The sequence below is a fragment of the Bombina bombina genome, chromosome 6 (genome assembly GCF_027579735.1).
Source record: "Bombina bombina isolate aBomBom1 chromosome 6, aBomBom1.pri, whole genome shotgun sequence".
NCBI lineage: Eukaryota > Metazoa > Chordata > Amphibia > Anura > Bombinatoridae > Bombina > Bombina bombina.
Window position 1 is genome coordinate 121,485,776 of NC_069504.1, and position 13,208 is coordinate 121,498,983.

A 13,208-nucleotide genomic window follows, 5' to 3' on the forward strand; every position below is an offset into this window, starting at 1 on the left:
TGCGCTCTCTCCCCCTCTTTTGTGCACTCTCTCTCCCCCCTCTCTTTTAAACTCTCTCTCTTGAGCTCTCTCTCCCCCCCTCTCTTTTGAGCTCTCTTTCCCCCCCTCTCTTTTGAGCTCTCTTTCCCCCCCTCTCTTTTGAGGTCTCTCCCCCCCCCCCCTCTCTTTTGAGCTCTCTCTCTCACCCCCCCACTCTTTTGCGCTCTCTCCCCCCTCTTTTTTGCGCTCTCTCCCCCTCTTTTTTGCGCTCTCTCCCCCTCTTTTTTGCGCTCTCTCCCCCTCTTTTTTGCGCTCTCTCTCCCTCTTTTGCACTCTCTCTCTCCCTCTTTTGCTCTCTCTCTCCCTCTTTTGCACTCTGTCTCCCCCTTCTCTTTTGCATTCTCTCCCCCCTCTTTTGCGCTCTCTTTTAAACTCTCTCCCCCTCTCTTTTGAGCTCTCTCCCCCTCTTTTGTGCGCTCTCTCTCCCCCTCTTTTGTGCGCTCTCTCTCCCCCTCTCTTGCGCTCTCTCCCCCTCTATTTTGTGCTCTCTTTCTCTCCCTCTTTTGTGCTCTCTCTCCCACCTCTCTTTTAAGCTCTCTCCCCCCCCTCTCTTTTGAGCTCTCTCTCTCTCCCCCCTCTCTTTTGAGTTCTCTCTCTCCCCCCTCTCTTTTGAGCTCTCTCTCCCCCTCTTTCTCTCCCACTCTCTTGCGCTCTCTCTCCCTCTTTTGCTCTTCCCCCCTCTTCTGCTCGCTTTCTTTCTAAATTCTTTCCTTCCTTCCTCTGGGTCTCTCCCGCCGGCCACGCCCCCTCATCACGCCCGCCGGTCACGCCCCCTCGTCACGCCCGTCACGCCCGCCGGCCACGCCCCCATCATGGCACGCCCGACGCCGGTCACGCCCCCACCAGGCAGCTTCCGCACTGCGCACTACTCTGCAGCTGAAGGCCAGGTGTGTTTGTCTGTCTCTAATGCGCATGACGGCTTCAGACAAACACACTTGGCCTTTTATAATATAGGATATGAACTGGCTGATTTTGTGTTTTGAAGCCGCAACCTAATAGAATCCTTTGAGTTTGTAGGTATAATTTGATCTCATTACTTGATCACATTGTGTACATATAAATGCTTCTTTATCTTATATCTGTCCGTAAACCAAAGACCAATACTTGGAAAATTAACATTTTATTACCTTATCTCTTCTATACCCCACTTTACCTTGAACCTAAGGCCAGAAACTTTAAGGGCAAAGGAAATACTTGTAAACAATTTAATACACTTCAGCAGGTAAAGTGGATAATTGGGAACACATTAAAGGGGAGAAGGTTTTTGAGTAAACTGTCCCTTTAACACCATATGTGAAGAAAGATATGCAAACATGTAGATAATTAATATATATATATATTTTTTCCCAGGTATTACAGTGCTACAATTTTACAGATGTCTGGTGTGAATGATGACAGCATGGCTATTTGGCTTGCTGCAGTTACAGCATTTACTAATTTCAGTTTTACACTGGTGGGTGTATGGCTTGTAGAAAAAGTTGGAAGAAGGAAACTCACCCTTGGAAGTCTGGCAGGTATTTAAGCTTTTCAATTATTTTTTATTCTGTTTCTTTTTTTCCCTTAGAATAATGGAAGTAATTTATGACATTTATCAACATTATTTGAATGTGTTTGGATACTGATTGTCGTATTATTTATTCTATAAAAAAAACTGCTTATTCATGATGTAGATATATGTTTATGGACATTTACTGTAGTTATACACTGCTGTTTGGTAATATTCGTTAGTTCTAAATAGTTAAAACATTTACATTTATAAAATGTAACACATCTAATAATTAGTTTCTTACATAAAAGGGAAAATGTTCTAGTATTTTATTAATGAACTGTTGCCTGCAAAAGAGTTAAACACATAGTTCACGTCAACTCCAGAGCAGCTCTGCACTAATTAGACCTAGATGATCACATCTGGTGAGCCATTGACTAGAGGCATATGTGTGTATCCACCAACCACACACTAGCTCCCAGTAGTGCATCGCTGCTCCTGAGCTTACATAGGTTTGTTTTACAACAAACATTACCAAGAGAGAAGGTAAATTTGACAGTAGAAGTTTATTGAAAAGGCTCTTAAAATTGCATGTTCTATATGAACTATGAACATATTAACTTTTGACTTATGTATCTTTATTCTGTGTTAACCCAATCAAAATAGTTTGAGAAATGTTAAATACTTTGTTTTTTTAAAGGAACAGTCCACTTGAAAATGTGTATTTTATTAAAAAGATAGATAATCCCTTTATTACCCATTCCCCAGTTTTGCACAGCCAACACTGTTATATTATTAGACTTTTTACTAGGGTTGCACCGATACCGATACTAGTATCGGTATCGGTACCGATACCAAGTACTTGCATGAGTACTTGTACTCGTGCAAATGCACCGATACTTAAACCGATACCTCCACTTACTACCCATATGCTATCTTGTGGTGTTTTTTTCAAACTGCATGTTCCCATTTCATTTAAAGCTGGAGTGGAGACTAAACTAAAAATTGTTTACTACTGTTCTGCCAATACAAATTGTTGTTATTTGTATTATTGTAGGAGAGATAACTGTACCTCGTTCAGACAAACCCCTGAAGTACTGGGCAGTTAATAAACTGAGATTTCCAGCTCTGGCTAAAATGGCCCAAAAATATCTTTCTGCCCCATGCAGTAGTGTGGAAAGTTGAACCTCCTTACTGATAGCAAAAACAGACTTATAGCTGAACATGCAGAGATGCTTCTGTTCTGTTCCTTAAAAAGAACTTGCCACTAACTTTTGAAAAAAAATTCTAATTGCTAGATTGCCTGTTATACTGCTAGTTCTCATCTTGCACAATGATGTTCAAAACATACTGTACTCTGAGGAACATCTTAGCTTATATAATTGCAGGAAGAGTACTTATAGGAAAAATTAAGTTAATCCCAATGAACACTTATCCTGCAATTATTAGGACTAGATTTAGATTACACTTGATTGGTAAGCTTTACCAATGCTCTATTCACATTTCCAACTCCATAGCCTTTAATGGAGTAGGACGTGTAATGAAAGCATTGGTAAAGCTTACCAGTCAAATGTAATCTAGCCCATAGTGTTGTTCACCATGATTAAACAGTATTCTGTTCTATTTTTTACTTTATGGCACTTTTGGTTGGTTGCAATTTTATATTTGTTATTTATTGTTGTTGTTAATATATTTTATTGTAATATTTTTATTTCTAAACATGTTCTGTGAACTTTGTGGCAAATAAAACCTGTTTCATTATTTCATAATGTCTTTTGAGCTACAGTCCATCATAATTATAAATAAGGAATCTTAAATAATTAGTCTGTATTGTGCTTGGTAAACTGTCACATGACATTAAAAAAAAAGTATCGGTAATTGGTATCGGCGAGTATTTGAAAACAAGTATCGGTACTTGTACTCAGTCTTAAAAAAATGGTATCGGTGCAACCCTACTTTTTACCTCTGTGATTACCTTGTATCTATGCCTCTGCAACCTGCCCCCTTATCTCTTTCCATTTGATAGAATTGCATTTTAGCCAATCAGTGCTGGCTCATAAATAACTCCATGGAGTGAGTACACTGTTACCTATATGGCACACATGAACTAACACTGTCTAACTGTGAAAACCTGTCAAAATGCACTAAGCCTTAAAGGGCTTAGAAATTCGCAAATGAGCCAACCTAGGTTTAGCTTTTAACAAAGAATACCAAGAGAACAAAGCAAATTTGATTATAAATGTAAATTGGAAAGCTATTTAAAATTGCATTCCCTATCTGAATCATGAAAGTTTAATTTTGACTAGACTGTCTCTTTAACTTTGGGTTTCTGTTGTTGTTTTTACAGGTACTACGGTGGCCCTTATTGTTCTTGGTTTGGGATTTTTGCTGTCTGCTCAGGTCTCACCACCAGTTACATTTACACCAAGTGATCCTTCAACCCAGAATTCCAGTTGCACTAAATATAGGTAATGTGACAGTTAATATGTAAAGTACAAATAAACACTCAATAGATCATTTTGTAGCCCAACAACACAACCTCCACAGAAAACCACTGGTTTTTGCTTTGGAGCAGAGGAATGTGGGAAAGGATATGTAAAATAAACCGCTGTCCATGTGTGATTTCCTTTGCTACACCATTCAATCCCTGCTGTGCCTAAAAATTGCCCAGAGCAGAGCACAGGGGAGTCTGTGCTTAAAATGGATTGTTGAAGCAAATAATGTGGGGCATTTATATAGCTCATTTGCAAATCCTATCCCAGATTCCTCTGCTCCAATGCAAAAGCTGGTAGTTTGGGTTTTCTGTGGGGGTTGTGCAGGTGGCCAATACAATGATATTTTGGATGCTACTTAAAGGGACATAATACTCATATGCTAAATCACTTGAAACTGATGCAGTATAACTGTAAAAAGCTGACAGGAAAATATCACCTGAGCATCTCTATGTAAAAAAGGAAGATAATTAACCTCACAATCTCCTCAGCTCAGCAGGGTAAGTTCTGTGTAAAACGTTATACTCAGCTGCTCCCAGCTGCAGGTAAAAAAAAAAAAAATGAAGAAATGAACATAAGCCAATCAGCATCAGCAGTGCTGAGGTCATAAACTCTTACTGTGATCCCATGAGATTTGACTTAACTCTCATGAGATTTCATAGTAAGCTTCCTTTACCTGATTGGTGAAATAATATGAGAGTTCACAAGGCTCATCCCCTAAGATGTCCCAGGACAGACACACTAAAATGCTGCTTAGAATCCTTTACAATGGGAGGTGGCTACTGAGGAACTTTTGAGGTAAAATATCTTTCTTTTTTACATAGAGATGTTCAGGTGATATTTTCTAGTCAGCTTTTTACAGCTATGCTGCATCATTTTCAAGTGTTTAAACATTTGGGTATTATGGCCCTTTAACTCAAAGTGGAGGATGTGTGTTTGTTTTTTCACATCTTTTATTCATCATAATTGAAATGGAGGCTGGTTTAAAGTACAAAATATTATATCATTTACTTGAAGAAGATTAGTAGAAAAAAGGAAGGAAATATGAATAATGATGATTAATAACATTAATGTTTGGCGTAAAAACACATGTAAAAGTAAAGTTTCATTACAAACAATTGGAAGTATATATAAATGTGGCTTTGGATGTTCTTTTATATGTCTGGTGAAATGGACAAGGACATCAAAGTAATCATTTTCTCATTTCAGAACTAAGATGATAGGTGATTATTAAGCATTATTGTACAGCAATTTGAGTTTAAAAAATAGAAAATTACATTTTAGCCCAGTAGGAACGTATTGTCAAGGTGCATCTGAGTTTATTTCTAGAATCCCATAGGCTGCCTTTCTATCACTAGATGAGAAAGAATGATAAATCTGCAGAATCTGCCCTACAGGATGTAATATTATGCAGGCAGTTTCATATCATTAATAAGTGGTTTTACTAAAGTAAACTGTGTATTTCACAATGGGAGATGCTTATATTTTAGAAATCTAGGAAACAACAGACACCTCCTGAGTGATTCTTGTTGATATTTTACATTTTATTTATTATGTTTTACTTTGTTTAGTGTAGTAGAAAAGTTAATTCACAGATTGTTTTAATAATGCGCACCTCATCTGCTTCTCATTCAGATGGTGTCCTGGCTAAAGCTTTTCATTCTAGAATATCTCCCTTCTATAATGGCACAAGTACTGCCAGGACACAAGCTCAGTTAAAGAATGACATGTAGTAGGATAACCTTTAAAGAAAAAGGTTTCTTTCATGTTCTTTAGTGATAGGACATGATCTGTTCTCTTAAGTAAGTACTTTTAGGCTCACCTGATAAGGACACAAATTTCCTGAACTCAAATATTTTGGCTTCTTCCTTAGAGCTGGTAGTTTAGGGTGAGCTCTGCAGATTTTAATTTTTTAATTGTATTTTAATTTTTTTGGTTAAAGGGACATAATACTCATTTGCTAAATCACTTGAAAGTGATGCAGCATAACTGTAAAAAGCAAACAAGAATATGACCTGAGCATCTCTGTAAAAAAGGAACATTATTTACCTCACAATTTATTCAGCTCAGTAAGTGCTGTGTAAACAGTTATTCTTCAGCTGCTGTCCAGCTGCAAGTTGAAAAAACAAAAAAAAAACAAAAACAATAGCCAATCAGCAGTGCTGAGGTAATGCTTTGCTGTGATCTCATGAGATTTCACTGAAATCTCATTAGATTTCATAGAATTTACTTAGACTGAATTGGAAAATAGCATGACTGTGCCTGCACATGACAGATGCACACTCCCTAGCTTGTCCTGGGACAAGCATCCTGACTGGCCGATTAAAGTCTTTTTACAGTGGGGTGTGAATACTTAGGAAATTTAAGCTAAAATATCTTCCTTTTTTACATAGAGATGATCAGGTGATATTTTGTAGTTTGCTTTTTTATGCTATGCTGCATCACTTTCATGTGCTTCAACATTTGGGTGTCCAGTACCTTTAAGCAGAAAGAATAATAATGACAACTCTCTTTATCAGTCCGTAGAACACAAGGGTCAGACTATTCCAGGCCTCAGTCCTGTTGCCTAAATGGCACTTATACTTAGAAGGCCCTGGCATGTAAATATTTCCATAGTATCTCAGACTGTTGTGTATTCACAGTGTGTCTTTCAAGTGGACTGTGACAACTGTGCTGAGCAGAAACATGTATTTGTTAGGAAAGTTTCCTATGAACTGTCTTCCATAGGAGATATAACATTAGACTACTACTGATATCTTTTCTATATCTCCTATCCATGCTTAGGTTTTATGACAACTTATACTGAAGTGGCCTAAACAACTATAGACATGCACATCTAATGTGAAGGTACCTGGCTCTTGTACAGCATGTTCCTGGTCTAAATTCCCATGACTCCTTGGCTAAAACATAATGCATAATATAAAAAAAGATATTGTTTACCAAAAATGTTATGTTAGTGCCATAGTTAATGGTTTCTTATGGGCACTATAATTTCATTGCTTCTATCCATTTAAGTTCTTGTTTAATGTTGAATTAAAGCTTATAGGGGTATATTTTTCTCCCCTTTACTGTGTTCCAAATGGTCAAGTTTTACCTGCCACAGTGTAAAAAATGTTTTACAAATAACTACTTTGCCTTTATGTTGTCATTTGAAATAGCTGCTTTTGTCTGATGAAACTGCCAACTATGCTGAAAATACCAGAACAGCAGTATTGATTATAGAAAAGTTATGCATACAAGAATTAGATCCTCATATTACACTCTGTTTTCCCAAATACAAAAATATTAATTTTCAAATACTGTCTCAAAGTATTGAACAATGTATATACAGAGAGAGATCAAATAATGAGGACTGTACTTAGAGAGATAAGATATTGAGGTCTGCTTTTGAATAAAGTTGGGGGAAAAAAAAGATAATGAGGTCTGCTCTCCTGGCTAGTTCAGCCAATTTGATTGTTTTTCCCCCTCCAATTAGTAAAATCATGAACAACTTCCCATACATTTTATGTTACTGGAAACATAAGGTAAGTTTAGAGTACACTATCACACTTTTGATGTAGTTTTTATTAAATAAAGAAGTCTAAGTGCAGTCTAATATTAAAACTTACAAAAGTGAAATGTCAGGAATGTCACTGCTTTTATCTGTTCACTGAAGAACTTAAACGCTGACATTAGTTTAGTTTTTTTCCTTTTGAAAATATATATAATATCAAAAGAAGAAATGTTTGTAAGTATCTGCAATAAAGAATCTTTCCACCTCTTAACTTTACAATGTAACTCGTTCAACAAGTTATTGACTTTTTTATTTCTTCCATTAGGTATTGTAATGGATGTATGTTAGACCCTTATTGCGGTTTTTGCTACAAGACGAACAGCTCTGGCATTATTGAATCATCGTGTATTCCTATTGCTTCAGAAACAACAGAGAGGTCTGCTTGGGGCAGGTAAATAACTTTTTTCAAGTGTTTCAAACAAACAGAAAATAAATCACATTTTCAAAAGCCACATTTGTGAAATTTGAAGCTAAGTGATTTGAAACGAATATGATAGAACATTATAAGAGAATAATGATTTTAGAAATTACATTTTTAAGTAGAGAAGCCAGTAAATATATCTCAAGAATATTCCAAGGGGCCAACCACCAAACAAGGAATGGCCATTCTTTGTAGGATGATCTAGCAGGCAAAAGTAGAAGATCTGCTTTAAGAGTCCTTGATCAATTCATTACTATTAGTTTGCATGGACTGTGAATAATTCTGGCCCACAATGCTGATGTTTCTAAACACAGGAAAGTGAAATAAGCTATTTGTTTGCTTTGTGTAGAAAGCAATTTCTCGCAATCCTTCGCTTAGAAAAGTCACTATGTAAGTGTATTTATTGTACAGTTTATTGCTAAAGAAGATTCTACAAAGTATCAGTACTGAGCAAAGTGAACACATGGGTGCACTCTAGAAGCCATTCACCATATCTTTTGTATGCATGTTAGCCCCAGCTTTAAAAATGATGTTAATGTGCAGCGCATGAACATTTTTAAAGATACTTTCATTTCCATTTCACAGAATGACAGATGTGAAAAAATGCTGTAAAGGAATGCTTTCCAAAATTGAAATGTTATTAAAAAATTTTTTTTTATCAATTTACAAAATGAAAAGTGAGTGAACAGAAGAAAAATCTAAATCAATATTTGGTGTGACAATTATTTTCCTTCAAAACAGCATCAATTCTTCTAGGTGCACATTTACACCGTTTTTACGGTTCTCGGCAGGTTCAAAGCATCTTGGAGAACTAACCAAAGTTCTTTTGTGGATTTAGGCAGCCTCAGTTGCTTCTGTCTCTTTATGTAATCCCAGACAGACTTGATGATGTTGAGATCAGGACCCTGTGGGGACCATACCATTATTTCCAGGACTTCTTGTTCTTTATGCTGAAGATAGTTCTTAATAAATTTGGCTGTATGTTTGGGGTGGTTATCATGCTGAAGAATACATTTGAAGCCAATCAGATGCCTCCCTGATGGTATTGCATGGTGGGTAAGTATTGCCTGTATTTCTCAGCATTGAGGAGACCATTAATTCTGACTAAATCCCCAACTCCATTCTCAGAAATACAGCCCCAAACTTGCAATTACTCCATTCTCAGAAATACAGCCCCAAACTTGCAATGAACCTCCACCATGCTTTACTGTTGCCTGCAGACACTCATTCTTGTACCACTCTCCAGCCCTTCGTTGAACAAACTGCCTTGTTCTACAGCCAAATATTTCAATTTGATTCATCAGTCTAGACTCTAGACTCTAGAGTACCTACTGATATTTTTTTAGCATTCTGGTACCTGTGTTTTGGTGCATAGTTGAGTTGCTTGGCCTTGTTTCCATTTTGTAAGTATGGCTTTTCCATCTAAAGGGGAAGATAGTCCACGGCTTCATTCATTACTTTTGGGAAATAAGAACCTGGCCACCAGGAGGAGGCAAAGACACCCCAGCCAAAGGCTTAAATACCTCCCCCACTCCCCTCATCCCCCAGTCATTATTTGCCTTTCGTCACAGAAGGATGGCAGAGAAGTGCCGAAGATTCGGAGTAGTCTCTTATGGAGGGTAGTACTCTTCGGAATGGGACTGGAGTTTTAAGTAGTCCTGTCAGCCTCTCAGTAAGAGCCTGGTTGAAAGTTAGAGTCCGGAGATGCAGGGAGAGTCTTTCTGTGAAACCATCCCGACTCATATTAACAGCTCCACAAGCAATCACTGTTGACGAGTTTCGCTGCCTGCTTTCTGCACTCAAGTTCATGTCAGGAGTGATGCTTCAACCTGTCACACTTGAAGGGCCGTGTTCCTGTTCCACGGCATTGATTGTGGTAAAATCGTTTAATTTTTTATACATAATAAAAACACAGAAGACAGGGTCACAGTGTGGCGCCTTTTGTCTTATGGAATCAAGGGTTAATATTCCTAGTGAGGGGATTATTGAACAGGGGGGGGTGGTTATACAAAATATTGTTTATTGTGTTATTGCTGCATTACGTGTGAGATGTGGCTCTGGCAATGCTGGAACTTCAGGTTGACTTTCGTGAGTAATTACGCAGCTGATTTTGGCGCGTTTCTTCCTAGTGCAGGGGTGGTTCTGCGAGGCATCCAAGGTGACCGGGTGTGAGTTTTCACTTCCTTTGTTGATCAGCGGCATAGGAAACAAAGTGGTTTCTGTAGTCTGGGTCATAGGAGGTGGTAAGTGCCCTGGCCATTGGAGGGATAAAGGTGCCAGTTTTTTAAGCTAGTCTAGTCCATAATAAAAGCACAAGCTATGGAGGACTCTGACGCGTTAGAGGGTACTCCCTCTTTAACAAAGTCTCATTCTTGTGTTTATTGTGAGGATGTTCTTGTAGATCAGCCTGCTCAACTATGTTCCACATGCCTTGATAAAGTTGCGACATCTAAAACTAAAGGGATGTCTAGTACTACTGAGCCATCCACCTCTGAGGACTCCCCGTCCCGTGAGGTGTGTTCCCTGCTTTCATCTCTGAGTGCACATGCGGTGCCCCAGGGTCCAACCATTACTCCTATGGGAGAGATTCGTGGGCCGTCAGATTTTGTGGATCAACTGCAAATGGCGGTATAAAAAGTAATCCATGCCTTACCACGTTCTGCTAAGCACAAGCGTAGGGCATACCATGGCGGCCCGACCCAGGGGTTGTCTACGCCTATGGAAATATCAGAGGCATTATACGAGAATGAGGCCCACTCCAACTCTTCAGAAGAGGCTCCTTCTGGGTCGGAGTCCTTGTCATCTCATCCTCCTGCAGCGGAGGAGCCTGACTTTAGGTTTTGGATGGAGAACTTGCACTTTTTGCTGAAGCAAGTGCTTGCTACTCTGGAGGTCCCGGAACCGAAGCTTCTGGAGCAACCTTTGATTCCTAAGCTTGATAAGGTATATGAGGACAGGGTGGTGCCTCAGTCCTTCCCAGTTCCTGTTAAGATAGATAATATTATTAAGAATGAATGGGAGCGATTCGGTTCTTCCCTTTCCCCTTCTTCCTTTAAGAAACTGTTCCCCAGTCCAGACTCTCAGCTCGAGCTGTGGGGGACTGTCCCTAAGGTGGATGGTGCCATCTCTATGCTCGTGAAGCGGACAAGTATTCCTCGTAAGGATAGTTCATCGTTTAAAGAGCCCATGGATAAAAAATTGGAAAACATGTTAAGGAAAATGTTTCAACACACAGGGTTTGTTTTTTGTGTCCAGAGCTGCAACATAATGGTGTGAATCCCTGTGTGATATGGTTGAGAGGGATACTTCCATCGTCATTTCTGACACCAATATGCAAATTATTCGCCTGAATGCAAAGGTTTAAGGATTCTTCGTTTTAGCTCATAGGGCTCTGTGGCTAAAGTCTTGGTCTGCGGACATGACCTCTAAGTCGAGGCTGTTGTCCCTGCCTTTTCAAGGAAAGATTCTGTTTGGTCGAGGATTGGATTCAATCATATCCACGGTTACGGGAGGCAAGGGAGCTTTCCTACCGCAGGATAAGAAGGCGAAGCCTAAATGATCTACTTTTCGTCCCTTTCGTGTGGACAAGGCCCAGCGCCAGCAGCCTGCCATGAATGTGGATCAGTCCAAGGGAACTTGGAAGCCTGCTCAGTCTTGGAACAAATCCAAGCAAAACAATAACAATAATCCCGCCGAGACAAAATCGGCATGAAAGGGGCGACCCCCGACTGGTCCCCGGACCAAGTAGGGGGCAGATTGTCTCTCTTCTCCAAAGCCTGGTTGCAGGATGTTCAGGACCGTTGGGTTCTGGAGGTTTTCGCCCAGGGTTACAGGATAGGATTCAGGTCCCATCTGCCCAGGGGTAGATTCCTCCTGTCAAACCTGTCTTCAAGTCCGGAAAAGAGAGCAGCTTTTCTAGAATGTGTGAGGGTTCTCTCCTCTCTAGGTGTTATATTACCAGTACCCCAAGCAGAGAGGGGTCTAGGGTACTATTCAAATCTTTTTGTGGTTCCGAAAAAGGAGGGCACGTTCCGCCCCATTCTGGATCTAAAGTGTTTAAACAAGTTTCTGGCTGTTCCATCGTTCAAAATGGAAACAATCAGATCTATTCTGCCCCTAGTTCAAGAGGGGCAGTTCATGACAACTATAGAATTGAAGGATGCTTATCCTCATGTTCCAATTCACAGGGACCACTTCAAGTTCCTAAGATTTGCATTTCTTGACCAACACTTCCAGTTTGTGGCCCTTCTCTTTGGCCTGGCGACGGCCCTGAGAGTCTTCACGAAGGTTCTGGTGGCACTTCTTGCAGTGGCCAGATCTTGGGGCATTGCTGTGGCGCCCTATTTGGACGACATCCTAGTCCAGGCGCCGTCATTCAGCCTCACAGAGGATCATTTGAGGGCTCTTCTTTTATTGCTCCAATTTCACGGTTGGAAGATCAATGCAGGAAAGAGTTCCCTGGTTCCCAGCAACAGGGTGGAGTTCCTGGGCACAATAATAGACTCTTATGTCCCTGAAAATATTTCTCACAGATCAGCGACACAGGAAGGTTGCGTCCACCTGTCTTGCCCCTCAGTCTTACTCAAGCCCTTTGGTGGCTCAGTGTATGGAGATGATAGGGTTTATGGTTTCCAGCATAGACGTCCTCCCTTTCGCCAGGTTCCATCTCAGACATCTTCAATTGTGCATGTTGAGACAATGGAACAGCGATCATTCAGATCTATCGCAGCAGATATCCATGGATGCTCAGACCAGGGACTCCCTATCTTGGTGGATCTGTCCATAGCATCTGTCCCTGGGGACATCCTTCCTAAGACCATCCTGGGAGATTGTAACCACGGACGCGAGTCTGGCAGGATGGAGAGCTGTTTGGGGTGCCAGATTGGCACAAGGAAAATGGACCCGGAAGGACTCTCTCCTTCCGATAAATATTCTGGAACTTCAAGCAATTTACAATGCTCTGGGGGCGTGGCCCCCCTCGGGGTTGTTCAGCTTCATCAGATTCCAGCCCGACAACATTACCTTGGTGGCTTACATCAACAACCAGGGGAGAACTAGGAGCTCCCTAGCAATGAGGGAGGTGTCTCGTATTTTGGAGTGGGCAGAGTCCCACAGCTGCTTGCTCTCAGTGGTCCACATTCCAGGTGTGGACAACTGGGAAGTTGACTTTCTTAGCAGGCAATCCTTCCATCCGGGGGAATGGTCTCTTCACCCGAA

At 40.3% G+C, this 13,208-nt stretch overlaps 1 protein-coding gene across 1 annotated transcript in view; it reads left to right on the forward strand.

Annotated features, from left to right (window-relative positions):
- The window catches only part of SLC2A13 (solute carrier family 2 member 13), a 617,139-nt gene that overhangs the window by 502,178 nt on the left and 101,753 nt on the right, over positions 1–13,208 (forward strand). Inside the window, exons 5-7 of the mRNA XM_053716589.1 lie at positions 1,390–1,553; positions 3,873–3,993; positions 7,836–7,961. Coding sequence (XP_053572564.1) covers positions 1,390–1,553; positions 3,873–3,993; positions 7,836–7,961 — 411 coding nt within the window. The remainder of the gene's footprint in view (positions 1–1,389; positions 1,554–3,872; positions 3,994–7,835; positions 7,962–13,208) is intronic.